At 49.6% G+C, this 23345-nt stretch overlaps 1 protein-coding gene across 1 annotated transcript; it reads right to left on the bottom strand.

Moving 5' to 3' along the window:
- Nucleotides 1-1195: 1195 nt before the first annotated feature.
- On the bottom strand, nucleotides 1196-22050 carry GRIPAP1 (GRIP1 associated protein 1). The gene is made up of 26 exons (XM_052662872.1): nucleotides 22004-22050; nucleotides 19906-19972; nucleotides 19702-19763; nucleotides 18709-18735; nucleotides 17807-17914; nucleotides 14919-15069; nucleotides 13925-14109; nucleotides 13700-13747; nucleotides 12987-13018; nucleotides 12834-12881; nucleotides 12597-12696; nucleotides 11222-11299; nucleotides 10924-11016; nucleotides 10064-10198; nucleotides 9583-9678; nucleotides 9150-9362; nucleotides 8905-9018; nucleotides 7846-7923; nucleotides 7666-7761; nucleotides 7486-7542; nucleotides 7273-7372; nucleotides 5354-5484; nucleotides 3768-3890; nucleotides 3517-3610; nucleotides 2564-2718; nucleotides 1196-1735 (listed from the first exon to the last, which is right to left on the bottom strand). Exons 1-26 carry the CDS (start codon nucleotides 22043-22045, stop codon nucleotides 1643-1645), a joined length of 2526 nt encoding a protein of 841 aa, XP_052518832.1. The 5' UTR covers nucleotides 22046-22050; the 3' UTR covers nucleotides 1196-1642.
- Nucleotides 22051-23345: the final 1295 nt, after the last annotated feature.

Consider the following 23345-nt stretch of genomic DNA (forward strand, 5'->3'; position numbering starts at 1 on the left):
AATGGGGGAGCAGTAATGCAGGACCAATTTTAGCCTTTCAATGGACTTCCCCACCCATGTAATCCTCCATTTGTTCATCACAATCCTGATCTGTCCATGTCTCCATCCCTCCCCATACCCACTGCCCACCTATCCATTCTTCCACACACACAACCAATTTCTCTACCCTTCCTTCTACCTACCCATCTATCCATTTAGATGGGTCTATCTGTCATTAACTCACCATCTAGTCAACTATCCATCTAGTCATTAACTCACCTACCTATTCACTCATCCATTTGTATATTAACCCCATACACCTATTTACCAACCTATCCATATGGATACCCCACCACCACCCATCTGTCTATCTATCCATAGCTCTAAAAGTGAAAGTGAAAGTCGCTCAGTAGTGTACAACTCTTTGTGACCCCATACAATCCATGGAATTGTCCAGGCTAGAATACTGGAGTCAGTAGCCTTTATCTTCTCCAGGGGATCTTCCCAACCCAGGGATCAAATCCAGATCTCTTGCACTGCAGGCAGACTCTTTACCAGCTGAGCCACAAGGGAAGCCCAAGAATACTGGAATGGGTAGCCTATCCCTTCTCCAGCAGATCTTCCCGACTCAGGAATCAAACCAGGGTCTCATGTATTGCAGGCAGATTCTTTACCAACTGAGCTATCAGGGAAGCCCATCCATAGCTCTATCTATCATTTATTATACCTACTCTTTAGTCTTCCCATTAGCTCATCCATCAACCTGGCCACTCATCCATCCTCACATCCCCCAAGCCATGCATCTGTCCATTTATATCCCCACCTGTTCCTCCTCTACCTATCCACTTGTCCAGCAACCCATTTGTCCATTTATTCACCCAATCACCTATCCATCCATCCATTTATTTCCCATCACCAACCCATGCAACATTCTACTTTATCCGTCAGTCCATCCAACCACTTATCCATCCTCCCATCTGTCCACTCATCTATACCACACCCCAAACAGATCCACCCACATCCATGTCTATGGGTATTTCTGCTCCACTCAGTTTGAGAGACTAGTCAACAGTAACTGGAGACAGGCTGGCTGAGGGTGGGGGAAGAGAGTAAAGGTGCACCCAGTGACCACCCTCCCCCTTCCAGTAACCTCCCTACCCTAAGCACATCCCTCATAGTTGGAAAGAATCAGAGCAGACAGTGAGTGGGTGGGCCCATCTGGCCAGATGGTATTTTGGCTGCACAGCCGTTACACACACACACATTGCTAGAACGCTGAACATGGACCATGCCCCACCCAACATCCCCAATCCCAAATGCAGAGTATCCAGGCTTCCAGACATAAATTAAAAAATAAAATTAAATTAAAAAGAGTTGGTCTCTTGGAGGGAGAGCTCATGCAGAGATGAAGGCAAAGGCCCCTGGGAGCCAGGACCAAGGAGGAAGAGAAAACCCTGCCCCTCCCCTCAGGATTCCCCATTACCCAGGGGCCTCAGCCCTAAGACAGGGTCACTGACACCAGCCATCAGGCCTCCAACCCCTTTAATGTCCAGTCTCCCAACCTATTTGATATTGGCCCCAGCCCCCATTTTCCCACCACAGCCCAAGGGAATGGTGTCCTGGGAGCCACAGAAGGAAGGGAGTGGGTGCAGCCTGCAGGTCTTTAGCTGGCTTCTCCTGGTTCTAGGTCGGGGTCGGGGGACCCCACACACTCCTTGCTGAGCCGCACAATTTCCTGGGACAGAACTTCCATGTCCTAAGAAACAAAGGAGCCATCAGGGTTCAGAGAAGGTGGCAGGAGATGGCACCCTCACCAAGCCTGGGTGTCATTCATCTCATCCCCTCGATCTCCAGGTATGTCTAGCTTGAGACAGGAAAGTATTTGAAGAAATCCCAGAGCTCCCAGCAGTGGGCTGGGCTCAGGGAAGGTGTGTGTGCTGTGTGTGAGGGGGTGAGGGGTGCCTAGAGCCAGGGATATGGACATGGGAGTGGATCATCTGCTGTACCCCATCCCCACCACCTTCTTGTCTACTAAATAGTGAGCTTGCTTCTCCGAGGTAGGGCCTGGACCTGTATCCTTTCTGACTTACCCTGAGATGGGGAAATACTTGGATGGCAGGGTGGGTGAGTGGACACATGGGTGAATTCATGGGAGATCCATGGTAGGCAAATAGGTGGACAGATGAACTGTTCAGAGGACAGATGGAGGATAACAGGTGGGCAGGCAGATTGCTGGGCGGGTGGGCGAAAGGCAAGACAAGGGGTGACTGATGATTAGGTGAGAGAGATGTCAGGAAATGGATGCAAAGATATGTGCAGATGATCAGACAGGTCGCAAGGCAGATGGGCAAAGAGCTGGTGGGCTGATGGGAGAGTGGCTGAATGTGTATGACTGGATGAGTGCATGGATACAAGGACAGAAAGAAGAGTGAAAGACTAAAACTGAGAGTGAGTACGTTGACTGGATGATGGGAAGATGAGGGGGAAGGAGCACCTGGTGAATGGGGTAGGTGAAGGGGGAACTGGCAGATGACCCAGGGGCTGTGTGGCTAGACAAAGGGGTGGGTTGGTAGGCCACACTTGCCTTGTGCAAATGCATATTCTTGGTCAACTGCTCTTCCAGCATGTTCTGTAGCTTCTTGTTCATCTCCCGAAGGTTCTCGTCACCTGGCTTCACGAGGTCTCTCAGGACGCTGCCCAGCCCGCTGCGGTCTGTGTGGCCTGCTGCCACAGATACATCTGCAAGGACCCAAGCTGAGAACCACCCCCTTGGCCAAGATGGACAGAAACAGAACAGGAAAGAGGGAAACAGGGAGTAGGGGAGAAGAATGGGAGGAGAAGCCTAATGGAGGGGCAGAGGCTTTGCCATGTGAGACCCTGGCTTCACTTACTAGCTGTGCAGCCCTGAGAAATCAGGATAAGAACTAACTCATGGAAAAATGCCTATGATTGTGTGCAACACAGTCAGCTCTCAGCACGTGTCAAGTGGTATTGTTCTGATTAAGATTTAATAAAACAGGGAGAGGAGAAGGTCTGAAAGAAAGGGACAAAAGAAACAAAGATGGGGGTGGGGGAAGAAAGAGGAAGAGGAGGAGAGGGGAGGAAGAGCAGGGAGGAGGGAAGGACCCTAAAAGGGCTATGCATCCAGAGAATGAAAATTTCCAGAGGTGGAACCATTTAGACAGGCAGTAGGAACAGTGAGCCATAATGAAGGGGGGCGGGGGTGAGGCAGAAAGAAGAGAAGGGAGAGAAAGCAGAGAAAACACAGGGAGGAGAAAGAAGAATGGGAAGGAAAGACGCTCAAGATAGGAGGGTGGCAGAGCCTCAGACAAAAGGGAGGAACCGAGAAGAGAGATGGGGTAGAGAGGAAGGCAGTAAGGTCCTGGCCTGCCTGGCTCCCCACTCCACCACCTGTGGTCTTTGCAATAACTTTGGTGAGTTCCATCAGAAGAGAGAGGCCACAGCTCTGGATGGCAGGGAAGGCAGGGGCAGGTGAGGGGCTGGATGAGGGGTGAGGGCTGGGGAGGGACCACTAACCAATCCGGCTGTCCATGACATAGGTCTCAATGATGGCGCTCTTCCGGCAGAGGTCCTCTGCCATGGACGCACTGCTCACCTCCAGGTGCTTCACCTGCAGGGTGGCCCAGTCCACCTCAGACCCTAAACTGCAGCATGTTCACCCAGGAGGAGGGGCCTGGCCAGATACTGCCCCATCTCCACCCCCAACTCCTGCCACCCCAGCCTCCTTGCCAAGGAAGGCCAAGCAGGGACAAGCAAGCAGATGGCACCTTCTCCTCCAGCATCCATTTCTCCTGCTGCATCTCTGCCAGGCGCTGAAAGAGCTCAGCCACTTCCTCATCTGACAGCTCTGCTGGCCGTGGGGGCTGGGCCTGAGGACTGCTGGATAAGGACTGCAGGGAAGAGTAGGGGAGAGGCCAGCCCAGGCTCAGCACTGTCACCCCAGATAGGATCCGGGACTGAGCAGAACCAAGCTGGGGGTGGCCTTTGCAACTGGAGCTGCAAACTATAGACAAGTCTTGGCACCCTCAGAGGCTCTGGATCCCCCTTTGCCTAAAGAGGGAGACAGGAACCATCACACCACACACAGTACAGACTTATTGAGATCCTGAAGGGAGAGCCTGGGGCCCCTGAGTTCTCCCAGTTGGCAGGAGAATCAGGGGAGAGAATAACAAACTAAATGACACCACCAGGAAGGCCACAGGAAAATCCCAAAGGTGGGACACTTTCTGCAGGTTAACTGGGCTGGTCTCTTCTACAAGTTGATGTCATGAAAATGAGGGATCACACTCGATTCAAGAGATTTAAGGGACATAAAGCAACCAGATGCAACAAGTGTGCTCGAAATTGAATGCTGGTTTTCATAAGACCAGCAATAAAGGACATTTGGGGACCAACTAAAGAAATCTGATTAAGGTCAAAGTACTACAGAAGATGTGTGAGTGCTCAGTTGTGTCCGACTCTTTGCAACCCCATGGAATAGACCCCGCCAGGCTCCTCTGTCCATGGAATTCTCCAGGCAAGAATACTAGAGTGGGTAGACATTTCCTCCTGACCCAGGGATCAAACCCACATCACTTGAACATTTACCAATTAGGATGGTAGAGATCAGTTGGTTACTTGCAATCTTATTTAGGTTTAAAAAAAGAGAGGGGTCTAGAAGGGTATGAACTAAGAATTTATAGTGGTGATCTCTGGAGGTAAAGATGTGATTTCCTTGGATTAAAAAAAAAACCTTTGCTGTGTCTTTTTTAATTTTCCTACAATGTATGTGCGTGCATGCTCAGTTGCTTCAGTCATATCCAACTCTTTGTGATCCTATGGACTGTAGCCCACCAGGCTCCTCTATCCAAGGGATTCTCCAGGTAAGAATATTGGAGTGGGTTGCTGTGCCCTCCTCCAGGGGATCTTCCCAACCCAGGGATCAAACCTGGGTCTCCTGTGTCTCCTACATTGCAGGCAGATTCTTTACCACTGAGCCACCACACCAAGGAAGCCCCTCTACAATGTACACAAACTACTTATAGAATGATTAAAGAAAGTTATTTCCAAATATAAGGGTCTGGCAAGGAAGCTGACATAGACAATAATAAATGATAACTATGAATTGGGGAAAAAAAGGATCTCCTACATGGATAATGCACCTACTATGAGCCACGTATTTTATGGCACCAGGAAAGGTAGAATTAGCCCAGAGATGATGAAACAGAGGGTCAGAGAAAATAATTTGTTCATCCTCCATTTAGCAATCTGTATCCAAGTTTGTGAGCTTGAGGAAAACTTGACAAGAATATGTGTGTGCTGGGCCCAGAATCTGGGTAGAAGCTGGGGCTATAGGTTCTTCCCTGCCCCTTACCCTTGCTGGAACAGTTGAGCTCTCCTTCTCCCGCAAGATCTCGCGGTAGCTGAAGGAGGAGACGCTACTGCTGTCCCCAGTCTGGGTCCGGCTTGGTGAGTTCATCTCTGAGAGAACCAACTCCTCGAGCCCTGGGCAGAGAGGGAAGAGAAATCTGAGCCCCAATCCCCCAGGGTCCCAGGGCAGGAAGAGGCAGAAATAGATTTGACAGAGATGGAGAGAGGCAAAGAGACACTCAGGCATGATGCAGACAGTAGGATAGGGAAAGGCAGAAACAGAAAAAAGAGCTGTTTCTCTAGGCAAACACACACCAGAAGTGAAACAAAGGTGAAGATGGGGAGAAAGAGGCGATGCAGGCACAAATGGGCATAAACTGGCGTATGCACTCAGACTCAAGATACACCATAGCTGGAGAGGGCACAGGGGCACCTGCATGTGCAGAGAAAAGACCCCAGATAGACAGCAAGCCAGAGCAGATGATAGAGGCTAACAGAGATGCTGGTTTAGGACACAAGTCAGAGTAGTGACACAGAGAGAAAAGATGGCGATAGACTCATAGGCATACACCCAAATCTGACTTTCCTAATGGACAAATAGAATGTATGGCATGTTTATTGATTTGTACACCAACTTGCAACAGAAAGAAATAAAAGTCCTGCCTTATAAAGAGAGGTAACTTCAGGAGACTGAGTGCCTCAGTGAGACAGTGATTTGGTGAGAAATACACCCATTTTGGAGAAGGCAATGGCACCCCACTCCAGTACTCTTGCCTGGAAAATCCCACGGACGAGGAGCCTGGTAGGCTGCAGTCCATGGGGTCACTAAGAGTAGGACACGACTGAGTGACTCCACTTTCATCTTTCATTTTCATGCATTGGAGAAGGAAATGGCAACCCACTCCAGTGTCCTTGCCTGGAGAATCCCAGGGACAGGGGAGCCTGGTGGGCTGCCGTCTATGGGGTCGCACAGAGTCGGACACGACTGACGCGACTTAGCAGTAGCAGCAGCACACCCGTTTTTGACAGATCACTTGAAACACAGCCACTAAGCATGTGCCTCTGTTCCTGCAGCTACTTCTGAGTGTCAGGGAGGGGGGCTGACACAACAAGCCAAGGATCTCCAGCAAGAGCAGGGTGGCTGGGGAGGGACAGGCAGCAAGTTTTCTCTCACTTGTGATACAGGAACTACACCAGAGCCATCACTGCAACTTATTTATTTAAACATAGTTTTAGGCCATTTCTTTGTTAAAGTAAAAAGTCTGAGGCAACTCAAATTTTTCTGTTTTATCTTCTGCCTTAAGTGGCAGAAATAATGTAGACTTTAACTGCATAATGATCACATGGTAGTTCTGCTACCTGATTGTAAGTCTGTCTCCCCAGCTCAACAAGAAACTTCTGGAGGACTGAGACTTGGGGCGGGGGGTTCTTATCAGGGACCCCAGATGTGAGTGTGAGGGCTCAGTCCATATTTACAGAATGAGAGAATGAACACAAGAGACCGAGAGATACTAGGTGAGGTGTGGGAGTGTATGAGGGGTAGTGAGGACACAGAGACAAAGACAGATGAGAGAGACCGAGGAGGGAGAGAGACAAAGGAACAGAGAGAAGAAAAGACCAGGATGAGAAAAAGAGAACTTGAGAGGGAAAGCTGGGAGAGAAAGGCAGATAGAGATGAAATGAGGAGGCAGAGAGATAGAAACAGAAGAGACACAACAAAAAGGAGGGAGAGCCCAGAGAGAGAATGCAGAGAGAGAGAAACAGAGGAGGGAGAGATGCAGAGAAAGGGTAAAAGACAAAGTTCAAGAGGGACAGAACACACAGGAGTGCTCTACAGAATGAAGTACAGGAAGCGGCCCCAGCCTTCAGGCCCAGGCTATGCCTCCCCACACCTCAGCCTCCCCTGTGCTCTGGGCCCTTCACCTGAGCGGCTCTTGCTGTTCGTGAGAATGTCTTGCAGCCGCTCCTGCAGCTTATCTGCCCGTTTCCGCTCTAGGTGCAGCTGCCGTTTGAGGTCCTTGAGCTGTGGGGAAAGGCAGAAAGAGGGGGGCTGAGGCCTGGTGGGCCCACAGGTGGGGGCACCACAGGGCAGGAGTGGGCCACGCGTGAAAGCCTCCCAAGCATGTGCTGTCATACCGCAGCACTGCCCTTCTTTTCCAGGATTCGCTGCCCATCCACGGTGTCCTTCACTTCCTGTGGGAGAGAGACAGCGTGGCTGTGGGTGCCAGCATGGCTGCCTGTAGTGTGCTCCCTCCCTGCCCCACCACTGCATGCTGATCCCCAGGGTATTTCAAGGGCTCAGGAGGGACCAGGGACCTGCTTCAGGCTGTTGATGGTCTTCAGGTGACAGTCCCGCTCCTCCTGGGCCTGTCGGAGCTGCTCCTGCACACCCTGTAGTTCCTCCTCCTTGCTCTGCAAAGCAGAAGGCAGCTCAGGCCAAGGCCTGGGAAACCTCAGTCCTCCCACCAGAAAGAAATGCCGTCATACAATAGGCACCTTCAGCTCGCTGGCGTGCTGCTCCTGACACTGCCTGAGGGCTTCCTCTTGTTCCTGTTGCTGCTGCTGCAGAGATTCCTACAAGACAAGTCCCAGGTCTGACCACAGCCCCCCAGAGAACATCACGCCCAGTGAGGAGGGTAAGGGATTGCAGGGGGCCCCTGGGTGTGCAGAGAAGACACTCCCACAGGGAACACTGGATGCAGAAGTGTCACATCGAGGACCAACATCTGCATTTACACCTTATTTAATAAAACATAACATAGCACTACTGAATGCCAGGAATGCTGTGCATGCTAAGTCGCTTCAGTCGTGTCCAACTCTTTGTAACCCCATGGACTCTAGCCCACCAGGCTACTCTGTCCATGGGATTCTCCAGGCAAGAACACTGGAGTGGGTTGCCATTTCCTCCTCCAGGGGCTCTTCCTGACTCAGGGATCAAACCCACATCTTTTTCGTCTCCTGCATTGGCAGGCAGGTTTTTTACCGTTAGCGCCACCTGGGACTTTATATATATTACCTCATTTTATAGAACCCTCCCATAGTACCTAGACAGCAAGTATTATTGTTATCATTTTTTAATGGATGTTGAAAACCGGCCACAGAGAAGTAAATAACTTGTCCAAGGCCACACAGCTATAATAGAAAGCAGCCTAGCCAGGATTCAAACCCAGGCAAACAACTGGCTCCAGCTTGTATGTTCTTCACTGCCATGTGACACAGCCTCTTATGTACTATCATCAGTTTTCCAGAAAATGGTAGTAAAAGTTCTGGTTGGAACAAAAGTAGAATGATTGTATTACAATAAATTCCTGACAGAAGCACAGTTTAAGAAGGAAGAGGTGCCTTTTCAAATTTGCACAGCTGACATCCTGCCCTACTGATTGATGACCATGCCCCATTCCCCTCCAGAGGGGTGCCATTGAGCCAGGGAGTACGGTGAGGATGCTCAAGTCCAGAGCATCTCAGAAACTTCCAGGGCCTGACCACTCCTGGTCCCTTGGTTTGCCATGGGTACCCTCCCAACCAGCTTCAGAGCATCCTCAGGCACCAACTCACCTCAGCCTCCTTCAAGCGCCGTTCAAACCAGCCCTTGGCTCCATCCATAGAGTGTACCTGAGCTTGAAGTTCTTCTACTGTCTGCTGAAGAGTCTCCAGTTCCCGTGTTCGGGCCTGTGAGAGAGCCGGCCACCATGGGCCAGGTGGAGAGGTGGGAACCTCACCCATGCCACCCCCTGGCCCATCAGCAGTGCTTCACTCCCCAGGTTTTAGAGGCGGAAGAGCACCATCATCTACCCACCCACCTTCTCCTCACGGATCTGCCCACGCAGCTCCTCCTCCTGCCGCTTCTTGTCTTCGTGCAGCTCACGGAGCTCACGCTCGTAGCGGGCCCGCACCCCCAGCACCTCCTTCTCATGCCGTAGTCGCACTGCTCCCAGCTCTTCCTTGTGCTGGGACTTCTCCTGCAGCGTCTCCATGGCCAGCTCATCCAACATGGCCTTCCGCTTCTCAGCACTCTGGTGGCCAGGCAGGAGGACGCCAGTCAACCTCCTCTCCAAAACCAAATAAGGGCAAAGGAACAAGCCAAAGTGCACCTCTTCCCCAGCCACACTGACCAGGCTAAGCCACCTACCCCTCCTCATAGAACTGGCTATTTTCTGCCCCCTCGCATTCCCTTGGGTTGGACCACATCACCTGTGCCCCTGCAGTCTGGGCGACCCCCTCAGTGTTGCCCACCTTCCGAGCCTCCTGTAGTTCCTGGATCAATTGCTCCTTCTCCTGCCCAAGTTCCTGGAGTTGTTCCAGCAGCCGACTATTGGCCCGCAATGACTCCTAATGTGGAGACAAAGGGAGTGAGTTTGATAAAGAGCCCCCAGGAGGTACTGGTCACCCAAGATACATCTGGTCAAGTGAATGATGGTCTCTCCATTTCTAGATTAGAAACATGCAGAGACCCCTAGCTGCTCCTCAGCATTAATTCTCCCACCATTATTCTGGTTTCTATTATGAAATCAGATTGGCTATCCTAACTAACTGAAGAGGCTCAATCTCAAGTGAAATGACTTGGTCTGGGACACACTGGTGTTAATAAGCTCGGGAATCATACTGGAACCCAGGTCTGCCTGACTCCATGGTCTTCCCACCACACCTCATGGGAAGTTCCACTGAGCCAGAACTAGGGAACTAGGGGGAGACAGGTGCAAGCCAGAGTTGTCACCTGGAGCTGGCAGTTCAGGTCATCTTTCTGTCCCATGAGGTCCTCATACTGACTCTGCCGCTGCTGCAACTCAGCTGTCAGTCCAGCAGTTTGTTCCCGGAGCATATTCAGTTCTTGGGTCTTTGCTGTTTGGATCTGGAAAGAATGGTGGTAATGGGAGTGGAGTGAAAGAGACCTGAGGGGCCAGTCACTAGATGTTCCCAGGGAGACAGGGAGAGAGGTGAAAAGAGAGCCAGGAGGAGAGAGAGAATTGCAAAGAGAAAATCAGTCAAAGTGATCAAGAGGGGAGTGGACAAATGTGGTATATTCATACAATGAAACAGTACACAGAGATGGCAAAACAGATTAGTGCTACATATGGATAAACCTCACAGATAGAATGCTTCAAGAAAGAGGCCAGACATAAGATTGGGTGTCTGATTCCATTTACATGAAGTTGAAGAACAAACAAAACAATCTATGTTGCTAAAGGTCAGAGAAGTGCTTACTTCTGGGAAGTACTGACTGAAAAAAAGGTAATAGGGGCCTCTGGGATGCTGAAAATGCTCTATATCTTCCTCTGGGTGGTGGTTGCATGGAGATAGATAAATATACAGACAGGGAAAATTCACTGAATGTACACTTAAGATTAGTACACTTCTTGGCTTTTTACCGATGAGAAACTAGAATATAAGAAAAGCAGAGATGGGGGACCAGAGAGAAGAGGGGTGGAAGCCGAGAGAAAGAAGCTGAGAATGAAATAGAAGCAGAGGCAGGAGAACAGCATGAAGTCCAGGTGACCCTACCCCAATGTGGATCACAAGCAGAGGGAGACGGGGGAACTAGGGAGGGATCAGCATGGGCTCCCATGTATCCTGTACCTGCTCCAGGGCAGCCAGGCTAGTTCTCAGAGCATTATTCTCAGTCAAAAGTCCTTCCACCTGCTCCTGCGCATCTGCACTCTGGAGGGACACCTGGCCCCACCCCACAACAAGTGAGAGTGGGTCCAGAACCGGAAGACAGGACCTACCCGCAGCCAAGAAAGAAAGGACACACATACACACACCCACAAGAACCACGACCAGGGGGAGCAGGACCCCTGGGTCCTTGCCTGCCTGCACAGTACCCGCTCAACCTGCCCTCACCCCCACCTCCCCAAGCCCGCTCAGTACAATATACCTGATCCTGTAGGGCTCGCAGAGCTGCCGCATGCTCCAGGCGCTCCCCTTGCCGCTGATCTCTCAGCTCTGCCAAGCTCTGTAGGGACCAGGTCAAGGGAGCCCATTCTAGACCTCAGCCTCCCCTGGGGTACGTATAACCATACAGACCTCCTCTATGGAAGGGGGAAGCATGTTGCCAGCACTTGAGGGTCTGGGGCTACCCAGCTATCAGTGATCTCAGGCTCACCCACACTCTAGGTCATTATCCCGAAGGGCCTCACACACGCCTGTATACATCCCAGTCCTAAGCACCTCAGAAAACACCTACAGTCCTAGGGATCTCAAATTCACTCAGCCCCCAACCATGTGAGGTCTCACATTGACCCAGAGTCCAGCACAGGGGCCTCAGGATTCTGAGACACGCTCAACTCCCAGGGACTACAGTTTCACCCAGACTCCTGACCCCAACCCTCAGGGGTTTTAGACACATGCAACTCCTATGTCCCTAGTCCCCAAGAGTCTCTGACCCACCCAAACTCACAGCCCCAGACCCTTCAAGTTTCAAACTGATACAACTGCATAGTTTCCAGCTCCTGGTGAGGTCTCAGACCGACACCTCACCTGCCACTCCTGCCCCCAGTCTCTGGGGACCTTTAGACCCAGCTAACTGAAGACCCAGCTTTATCTAGACTTCTGTCCCCAGCTCCGAGGGGCCTTGGACTCACAGCCACTATATCTCCCAGTCCAAGGGACCTCAGACAACATTCACTCTAAAGGAAAGCCTAGCAACTTTAAAGTCACCCAGCCCCCCACCCTTAGGAGCCTCAAACCTCCCCAGACTTTTGCTCCAATCTCTGGATGTCTCAGACTCACCAGTTTTTTATCCACAGCCCCCAGGAGTCTCAGGACCACCCAGCTCACATGATCCAAATACCCAGGTGTCTCAAGACCCAAACCAGCTCCCAAGCTCTGAGGGTCTCAAATGCACTCAGCCTCCAGGCCCAGCTGTGTCCATAGTTCTAAAAGTTACCCAGCCTCCGGAGAGTTCAGACTCACTCCAATTCCTGGTCCCAGTCCAGTGACCACAGATTTCTTCAGATTCCTATCTCTAATACCCCAGCAATTCAGATTCATCCACACTTGTGGCACACAGCCCTCTAGTCCTCAGCCCCTCTGAGATTTTTGATTCATGCAGAGTCCTAGCCCAACCCCTAGGGCTCTCAAGATTCCCCAGTTTCCATTTTCCTAGCTCCTAGGGGGTCCAGGACCCATTCAGTCCTTATATTTCTAACACAGGAATTATCAGACTCCCCAGCTAGCCTCCGTGGACCTCAGAGCTCCCCAGACTTGCAGCCCTGTCCCTGTCCCAGTGATCTCAGAAACCAGCCCCTCACCTGATTGGCAGCCTCGAGCTCCTGCTGCAGCTTTTGAGTTCGAGCCAACTGGGCTTTGAGATCAGCCTCCTTCCGCTGTTGTAACTCCTCAATCTTGTTCCTGGGGGTGATTGGTGGAGGCGGAGACGTGCTGACCACAGCCCAAGGCCCAGTCTCCCAGTTTGGCCCCAGGATCTTCGGTTAATCATGCTGGGCACTGCCATATTATCCACCAATATCCCCAACCCTGGTAGTTACCGGCTGTCATTGAATAGTGTCTCCTTTTCTGTCTGCAGACGGCAAAAACTAGGCACAGAAAGATAGATGTATATGGATCAGTTCCACTAGTCAAACTCCTCCTTAATCCCCCCCAAACCCCTTCCTCCCCAGCTCTGAAAAAAAGAAACTTACCTTTCTTGTTTCTTCTTCAGTTTCTCGGAGAGCTGGGGTTGGGGAAGGGGTTACAGACAAGTGATAACAATGAGAATAATATTAATAAAGACAAAAATTAACTTCATGTTTACAGACACTTTCCACTAAGGCCTTTCTGGAAACTGGAATTTACTTATGTTACCTCACGGAATCCTCAAAACTGTCCTGAGAAGTGAACACTACTGGCTTTACAAATGGGGAAACAGTCTCAGAAGGGTTAAGTAATTTGGTTGGGCAGCTGGTTGGCAGCAAAAATATGACCTCTACCCAGCTCCTCTGGCTCCAAAGCCCAACATATGCCCCCAATCTATTGACTGATGGCCACATCATAGAATAGCTAGGCTGGGAGTCCTGGAAAGCAGGATCATAATTAGCTGCCTCACCACTGGGTCTCAAGTCCCTAAGAGCCAGCAGTCTATAAATGCTTGGATGGATGGATGGACAGATGAATGAAGAAGCAGAACTGGGAGGACACAGAAGAATGGGATGGGACCTGCCAAGCACAAGACACAGGGGGACATTAGCGCATATCATATTGAAAACATATCTGTGACATAAATGTGTATCTCTGCATTTCACAGATGATGAAATTGGGCTTTGAGGAGATACTCTGCCCCTCTATCCTACTAACGGAAGCATGGCAGGCAGGAAGTGGGTGAGGGCAAAGTCCAGGGAAAGCTTAGCAGCCCCACCTTAGCAAGTTCTTCCTGCAGCCTGGATGTTTCAGCCTGCTTCAAGGTCTGCCAGAATGGATGAAAGAGGGAATTGTTATCAGCAAGGCAGGAGGTAGAGCCCGTGCCTTTCCCTGCCCTCCTAATCCATCAGCCCACAAGATGGTAATGTCACAGACATCACCAGGCAGAGCTAGGGCATCCACCTGCCTTCTGGCACCCCAGCCCCAACAGACCCAGATTCACCTTCAAGCCTTGCAGTTGCTCCCAGAGCAATCTCTTTTCCTCCTTCTCCATCTCCCATTTCAGCTCCACTTCTGCCAATGGCATGGGGGCCACGACAGGGGAAGCTGGGCCCCCTGGGGGGTCCCCTTCACCCTCACTGGCAGCTGGGGACCTCCCAGCCTCTTTCCCATAGCGCTCCTGCAGGGCTAGTGGGCAGAACAGACATATAATGGATGAGGTAGTCTTTGAAGACCCTCGACTCACCTCAAATAGAGGGAGAACTGGCTTTCAGTAGCAGAAACTCTGCTCCAATGGTCACAAGCCTACAAAATCAAGGTTCAGCCCCCACTTCTCACAAATCTTTTAAGCCCCACCCACCACAGAAAGCCTATCTACCATCAAATCAGCCCAAGTTAGTTTCCCAAGACCCAATTCCATCCTTAAGCCCCACCCAGTCTTCCAAGGTGATGGTGATACCCACCCTCCTCCATTTACAGCTGAATCCTTCTACAACCTCTAATCCCCAGCCACATTCTACCAAGTCTCCCTCCTGATCACCAAACTATCACCCACCACCCCACAAGCCCCACCTGCTCTCCAAAAGTCCACATATCAGGACACTCCCACACTCGATGAAGCTTTCTTTCAGCTTTCATCCCAGACCCCACTGACAACTTCGGCTCAGAATCTTCCTAACGCTTCTGCCTTCCCTTTCTCCATTTAGCAAACATCTTTCTGATGTTCAAGCTGCTAATCTGTATCACTTGCCAGGTATCAGGTGCTGAACTAAACTCAGAAAGATGATCACATCTTATCTCTATTACAATTTTCCAGGTGCATGAACTTGGTAGATGACAAAGCTTTAGCTCAGAGAGGTGAAATGGCTTGTCCAAAGTTAAAACACTGCTTTACGGCAGGGGCAAGCCTGTTTCTGAAGCCTGTCCCTTCTCTGAGGGAAGACAACACCTGACTCAAGTCCCAAGGTTCCCACATTACCAGCAGGGTGTCCACACACCTGCCACATTCTTCTGCAAGGCTGTGTTCTCCGCCTGCAGTCTCAGTAGTTCCCCATCCACAAGGCTCCCAGCTTGGGCAGCCCCTGCCCTGGCAGCCCCAGCCTTCAGTTGCTGGTTCTCCCGCTCCAGCTGTTCCATCTGGCTGCAGAGCTGAGCAGGGGACAGGTGAGGTGGCAGAAAAGCAAAGAATCAGAACAGCATTTGCTGAAATATACATAGCACTTGGTCCATGTACTTTACAATTCATTTAGTCCCCATAACACCCTTGTGATGTAGAGGCTACACAGATAAGGATACTGAGGCACAGACGTTAAACAACCTCAAATTCACACAGCTGTGAAGTGAAAGAGTAACAGAAGATTTGAGGATACTGAGAACAATTTTCCACCTGCCCACGCCCAACCTCACAGTCACAATTCAAGACCTCAGGCTCCTCTACAAGTTGCTGGTCCCAGATGTCAACATCATGGATGGCCCCATTGCCAGCCCTCTTCTGTGGAGCAGTCTGCATCTGGGAGCCAAGGCACCACAGACAGTTTTCAGAGCATTTCCAGGGTCAGTATTGCCCACAGCTCCTTATCAATAGCCCTGGGAGAGCTCATGAAGAATACAATGCAAATCAAACTAAGCCAGCCCCCTGTTCAACTACTGGACAGTAGACCTGACAAGATCCTTTGTCCCCATTTTCAGATGAGAATACTGAGGCCTACAGAGAATTTTTATTTTATTGCCTGGCCTGTTTTCTATCCAAAACACCATTCCTTTCATCCAGTTCTTCAGATGACTGGCTTTTTTGCAACCACCAGTGCTCTGCTCAAATGTGACCTTTCAAGTAATATTCCCCAACACAGAAACTATAATACTTGCTAGCAAGGTGTTTTGTTCACTTCTTTCTTACTTAGCACAAACTGCAATTAAATTTACCTAATATGATTTTAATTTCTTACATCTCTGAAAAATTTTGAATCATAAATTGTGATTCACAATTAAATTTTATTTCATAACACAGGGTCACAAGCACAGATTCCAAAGCCAGACTGCTTGCATGTGAATTTCTACTCTGCCATTTGATCTTGGCACAAGTTTTTTCATCTCTCTGGGACTGTTTTCCTGACAGTAATGATATCTCATCATTTTGCCAAGAGAATTAAATGAGTGAATAATGTAAAGCACAACAAACAGGACCTACTCGTTCAGTCGTGTCTGACTCTTTGTGACCCCATGGGCTGCAGCCTGCCAGGATCCTCTGTCCATGGGATTCTCCAGGCAAGAATACTGGAGTGGTTTGCCATTTCCTTCCCCAGAGGATCTTCCTGACCCAGGAATCGAACCCAGGTCTCCTGCATTGCAGGCAGATTCTTTACTGCCTGAGCTACGAGGGAAGCCCAAATAGGATCCGGCACACAGTAAATTCAATATAACTGTCAACTATCAGTGCTATTATTTGTCTACTATATTATCATCTTTTCTCCCATTCCACTCCCAGAAATACAAGCTACCCAAGAAGGAAGACTATTCTGTACTGCTTACAACTATTTCAAGAACACAGAGCACACAGTGGGGGCTCAGTAACTATTTGTCGAAGGAACAACTGAGCTGAAATATCTTGGCAAATAAGTGGCAGAGACAGACCTTGAACTCAGGCCTCCCTGTGAGCACTTTTAGCTTCTAGAAGGAGAAGGGGGAGTGTGAAGGAGGTTCTATACTTGGCCCAGTGCCTAGCTCAGGACAGGTGCTGAGAAACACGAGCTGGATTTCTGGAGGAATAACTGCCCCACCTCACCCAGCAAGAACCATGATACCATTGAGGCTGAAGGAAACAGTGAAAAGTGAGGCAATGACATCAGCTGTTATGTGAGCACCAGGGGTTCTGAATTTTGGGGGACAAGGACCCACTGGGAGGTATTGTGGAAAGGAGCAATGTGGTAAGACCTGCAGGTCAGAACACTCTTTAGACCAGGTCTGGTACAAGAAGCTGGAAGTGAGGAAACAGCAAGGAGGCTGTGGGAGTAGAGCAGGTAATAGGTGGTAAGGGCTGAGGAAGGGCAAGGCCACAGGATAAACCTTTTCAATAGTCAAGAAATATTTTAGAGGGAAAGTGAACTAATAAAAGAGTATTATCAGCAGCTAACACCAACATAAGCTGATACTATGTGCAAGACTGTTCTAAGTGGTTTGCAGACATTAGCTGATTCAGTTCGCACAAAAGCCCTGCCAGGCAGGTACTGTCATCATCAGCTTTTCCATTTTAACATTTGGGAACCAAGAAACATGGAACTTAAGTGAACTGTTCAAGGTTACAGTTAGTAAAAGGCAGAGCTGAGAGTTTAATCGAGGCCTTCTAGATCTTTACTATTACTCACTAAATTGCCTCTGGTATCGTACCTGCATACAAACATACTTTGCTTTGTTTTCTTTTTTGAAGTCTCGAGCCCTACATTCTCAGGTAGAGCCTTGGAAATACCTATTTTGTTGCCATGAGACTTCTCCCCTTAAAAGACACTAAAAACTTAGAAGAGAAAAGGGAAGCAGCTTAAACATATTTCCATCCCATACTAAGCATAAGAATTTTACCTAAGACCCCCCAATAACCTGGGGCTGCATAGCACCAGCTCCAAAATATACACCAGGAGACTTGAAGCTCAAAGAAAAGGAGTGACCTGGTCAAGAACCAGCTGACATTAAGGCTTGCGGCCTTCTAATCCCAGCAGTGAGTGGTCCCATCTGTCAAACCACTGCCCCCCAACACAGTTCCAGGCCGTGTTTCAGCACCATGGACAGTGAGTCAGGGCCAGACTCTGTCCAACCACCCTCAGCAGCCCTCCAGCCATAGCCCATGTGGTCCCTACCCCTCACACCCCCCCTCAATTATCCAGGGCACCTGCACCTTGCTGAACTCGGCCATAAGCGTGCTGTTCTGCAAGCGGAAGTCCTCCTCCTGGCTATGCAGCTTTGCCTGAAGCATCTCATTTTCACTCAGCAGCCCCTCGACTTCCTGCAGTGGCAGATGTAAGCCGGGTCTCCAACAAGGGTAGAAAGGATGGAGCAATAGGGCAAAGAAACAGAAATGGAGAAAATGACATTGTGCGGAGAACACAGGGTACAGAGAATGGGATGGGTGAAATCAGGAGATACAAGGGGAAAGAGAGATAAAGGAGGAATAAAAGAGGAGATAGGGAGGGAGAAAAAGACAAGGGAGAGAATGAGAGGAAAAGAGGGGTATATAGAAATTGGAGAGAAAGAAAACAGAGAGATGGGGAAAGGAGGTTAGAGAGGAAGGACAGAGGGATGGGGAGGGGGAGAGAGAGAAAAAGAAAAAGTAGGACGATGGAGAGATAGGAACACAGAGGTCAACAGAGGGAGGATGGAACAGAGAGAGGGGGTCAGGGAAAGAAATGAACCAGGAAAAGAGAGAGGAACAGGGGAGTAAGGAAAAAGGAGTCAAGACAGACAAAGAAAGGGAAAGAAGGAATGAAACAATGGCAGAGATAACAGGTGGGAGAAAGACAAAGAGAAGGTTGGGGAGAGAAACAAGAGTCCAAGAAGAACAGGAAGACAGAGACAGAGAGAGGCTCAGAGAGGAGGATAAAGAAAAAGGGAGAAAGACACACAGAGAGAGACAAAACAGGAACACAAAAGACAGACACAAAAACACATGGCTGGGAGGCAGTCACAGATGCAAGCGCACACACAGAGAAAGAAAGGCCAGTGCAAGGAGATCCCAGCATACCGAAACATCCCCTCTAAGGCAGTCTACCAGACACATTTACCCGCCAGGGGTCCCCTTACCTGAGCTTTCTTGCTCTTGCTCAGTGCCTAAAAGTGAGGGGGATGGGAAGAGAGATAAGGTGAACAGAGATGGACTCCTTCACTAGGGTATGGAGAGATTGTGGCAAATGTCAAGGGGGCACAATGATAACAGGGGTTGAGGGATGGGGGTGTCTATAACCACAGAACTCACGCAACAATTTATAGCCTAAAGGAATGGAGTGAGTAAGGAGCACCCTGCTTACACCCTTTCCTCTAAGCTCTTGAGCTTTTCACGGGTCATAGTATTTAACCCTTCACAGGCTGGATCTCTGGGCTCAGAAATTATGGCTTCATTGCTACATCTGTCCAAACATATCTATGTGGATCCCTCCAAAGAACCATGGAAACTGCTGTTCCTCTGCTGGGCAGCTGAGGACACTGCCAATTTGGGAAATCAGCACCCTATCAAAGACAGAGAAGCCCAGCTTTCTGACTGCCAGACTTTCTGCATTCTGTATTCCTTCATCTAGCAAATGTTTATGGAGCACATACTATGTATAACATTGTGCAATGCTTGGGGACAGAGCAGTGAAGAAAGAGACAAAGGAGGGCCTCGAATGCCTTAAGGGGCCATGACAGGTTATATGCTATCTCACCTTCAAAGGATCTGAGAGGTAGGTTTAGTCTTACTTTACCAACAGGACCAGGACGGGGTGGGGAATAGGAGCAGAAGGCAGGAATATGAGTGGAGGACAGAAGGCAGAGTCAAGGTGACTTACTGATAGATTTGATTATTTTGAATAAGTAGTTGAAATTAAAAATGAATTGAGTAAACGAAAATTAATCAATAAATTAAACAAAATTAGATAAAATTACCGAACAAAGGAGAATTCCATGAGAAATTTCTGAATGACTAATGATAACATGTAACATTAGGTTACATGCTGGTTCACTGCAGGTGCTCACTGGACAAATGAATGAGTCAGATGGCTACAGGGAAACTTGGGTGAGTGAGTAGGTGGAGGGAGGTACCTTCTGAGCTTTGCTGAACTCCTTATCCAGGTAGGCAACCTTCTGTCGAAGACTGGTGAGTTCTGGTGTGGGGAAAGCAGGGAGTCTCAGCTTCAGTCAGTGGTAAGGAGCTGAAAGGTCTTTCTGCCAAGCCTCTGAGGTATTTTCCCCCTTGGCCTCTGTCCCCCAGAGCCACCCCCATCTAATGAGACCCTCTTGGCTTACCAACACCATTCTTGCGTAGTTCATCTGAAAGCTGGTAGTTGTTTGTCCGGAGTTCTAGTAGCTGAGCCTGAGAGGGAAGCATGGAAGGAAATGACTTGGCAGGAATGTGCCCCCTACCTTCATGAGGAGGGAACCAACCCTCTGAGCCCCAGAGACCCTGTTGCCCTTCTTGTGCCTTTTTAGTCACTCTTAAGACCTGTGCCTGCTGCATCCCAAATGAGTTCAGCCACTCAGCCCCTGTCCCACCTTCTCCAGTTCTACTTATGACCACAGCCAGCCTCGCCCATCTCCCTGCTGCTTCCACCTCTCCCCTTTCAGTCCAACTATGACCCCAGGCGATGCCACAGTGCTGACCCAGTCCATCTCTTGTTCCTGTGTGTTCCATGGCTCTCCGTGCCCTCAGGATGAAGTTGGCCTCCTCACCCTGGCTGGCCTCATCACACACTAAACACTTTTCAGTCTTCTATCAGAGGTGCTGTCTATCCTCTTGGCCTGAGTAGGGGGCAGGGCACTGCCTTCTTCCCTCTTTCCCACAGGAAGAGGATTTGGTATTATGACCAATTTCACTGAGTAAAAACGGGCTCCCTGGGGTTCCCACAAGCAAGGCTCTCAAAATGTCCAGATCCCTTTCAAGAATCGAGGACAAGTGAAGTATGGGCCATTCCAAACAGCATATCCCTACCTACCAGCCCTGCAGGGCACTGAGGCCAGTTCTTCCCAGAACGACCATCCCTTACAGCACCAGGACCTTTCCCTCTCTCCCATGGCACTAGACTCCATCCCTGCATGGTCTGCTAAAGGGGAGAGGGCTTGGCCCCGATACAACCTTTCCTGCCCCTGTCCACTCCTGGACCCTCTCCTCCTGATCCAATGAGAACACCCCTGGCACCCAATTAAGAGTCTCTATCCATCAGAGTCCAATGGTTTTCCCTTCACTCATGACTAATGGAATCAATCTTCCTCACTCAAGGGTCTCCTACACCCCACAAGATCGTCCCAGTCATGATCCAATGAGATGAACCTATACCCTTCAGGGTTTTTCCCCCCACAAGGCCTTGGATGGGTTAGGTGGATTACCCTTACTCACATGGGATAACCCTTATGCACAAGTTACAAGGGCCTTCCCCTTTTATGGTCCAATTATCTCGCCCTTCCACCCTCAGGGTCCTTCACACAGTAGACAACTGGTTTCCTTCATTCAAGAACGAATGGATTATCTGTCTTCACTTGGAGTTCCTCCTGTCCTCCCACAGACCCTACACAGGGTTTCCCCCCTTGAGTCTACCCACACACAAAATCCAATGGTCTTCCCCAGTAAGGAACTATGTCAACAAGGGCCCCCTTTGGCCTTTCATCCCATCTCTGAGCCCCACCAAAAGAATCAAGTGGTCAGAATACTCAGGGTACCTTCCCAGAGCCCGGTGATCTCCTCTCCACGTGGTCCAAGGGTATCACTCTTTCACCTCCTCTGGTTCTCTCTCCAACAAGGATTAATGGTATTACCCATTCAGGGCCTTCATCACCCCAGCCCTAATGGGATCACCCCTAATCATCCAATGGTACCACCCCTTGCACAGAAGCTCCACCTCCCAGGAACAATGACAACATGTGGGGTCTTTCCCCAGTGCCCTGGCATAGTGGTATCTCCCACAAAAATGTCTACCTCCCACCAGTAATGGTACTGCCCTCTCCAGGGCTCCCCCGACCATGACGCAAACAACCAAACGCCCGCTTCCTTCCTCTCCAGGCAAAATGGTTTCGCCTTCTCAGGATCTCCTTCCCTCAAAGCTCAGCTATATAATCGCCCACCTAGGGTGTCTCCCACACGAGCCCAAAGGTCTCGTCCCCTCCAAGTCTCAGTAAGGTATCACCCACGCTAGATCTCTCTTCCACCCACAAGGCTAACAGAATCCAACTGCTGAGAGCCCAACAGTTTCTCGGAATCCAGTAGTCTCACCACTCGGAGCCTCAGTTTCCCTTCTCCAGACCCCTTAGACTCAAGGTCCATCCCAACCAACCCCGGCTCAAAGCTGGTGGCACAATCTCTCTCTTCCCCGCACCCCCGTCGCCTAGCCTGCTTTTCCCCGCCAAGCGGTACCTGCATCCGCTGAAACTCCTCTTCTGACAGAGCTTGCGCCATGTTCCTCCCCCCCCACCCCCCCAACAGCTTTCTGCGCCGACGCGGTTTGTCTCTCCTGTCAGTAGAATTGGGTCGGACCAAACCACCGGGCAGGAATAGAGGGGGAGGAGTCCACTCCGGAAGTTCAGCGTTTTGGAAACCGAGACAAGAGAAGAAAAAAAAAACAAAACTGGCCGGTTAACTGAATTGCAGTTTAGTATTTTACCAGAATCCAGGTCATTAGATCTGGTTTTTGAGCTATCATTAGACTACTCATTGTGATGCGACACTGTGACATTCCTGTGTCATGGGACTCGTCGCTAGGGAAGTGTTTGCCGACCGAAAATCGCACTTCCGCGGTACTCCTTTAAGGAAGATGGTCGGCTTTACAGTGGAAATGAAAGCGGAAGCTTTGCGCGTGTCTTGTTCCGGCCCTCCTCCGGGTGACCCCAAAAAGGGAATCCCGTCTCTTGTGAAGCCCTTGGCGTGTTTTGTTTTGTTTTGTTTTAAAGATTTGACGCTGAATTTTTTTTATAACATGATACTGTTAGATAAAGGGCCCAGCCACCAATAAATTTAAAATACCTGTGAGGAAAGAATGGCAGTGAATCAAACGAGAAAGCTTCACTTAAAAAAACAAAACTAGGATAGCAAAACATCAGGAACATTTAAATAAGTGTTAAAATGCATTATAAACGTCTCTTGTGCTTACCGGGCACCGCTGCAAACCCTGCCACCCAAGCAGTAGTTTTTATTTGGGAAAGAAAAAAATTAGCATGTTTAGCAGCAACATATCTGGTACTAGGATATGCCCTATTTTCTCTATCTTTTTTGTCTTTTTAGTGGGAAGAGGAGAAAAACGATTTTATGCCATTTTAAACTTACAGAAAAGCAAGAATGGTATAAGGAAATGTGCTTAGTCACTCAGTCGTGTCCGACCTTTTTTGACCCCATGGACTGTAGCCCGCCAGGCTCCTCTGTCCATGGGGATTCTCCAGGCAAGAATGCTGGAGTGGATTGCCATGCCCTCCTCCAGGGGATCTTCCCAACCCAGGGACTGAACACAGGTCTCCCGCATTGCAGGCGGGTCCTTTACTGTCTGAGCTACCAGGGAAGCCCATCAGTTGTTCACATTTTGCCACCTTTCCTTTATCATCCTGTTTTTAGATATAAAATTTTTGAACTATTGACTTCAGCATCCATCAATGATTTCCTAACACCAACATTCCTTTGATATTTGTTAGTTATTAGTCTACTGTAAGAAAGAGCTTTCTCTTCTTCCCCATTTATGTGTTTAGATTTGTACAGACTCATTCTTATT

The sequence above is a fragment of the Budorcas taxicolor genome, chromosome X, assembly GCF_023091745.1.
Source record: "Budorcas taxicolor isolate Tak-1 chromosome X, Takin1.1, whole genome shotgun sequence".
NCBI classification, from domain to species: Eukaryota; Metazoa; Chordata; class Mammalia; order Artiodactyla; family Bovidae; genus Budorcas; species Budorcas taxicolor.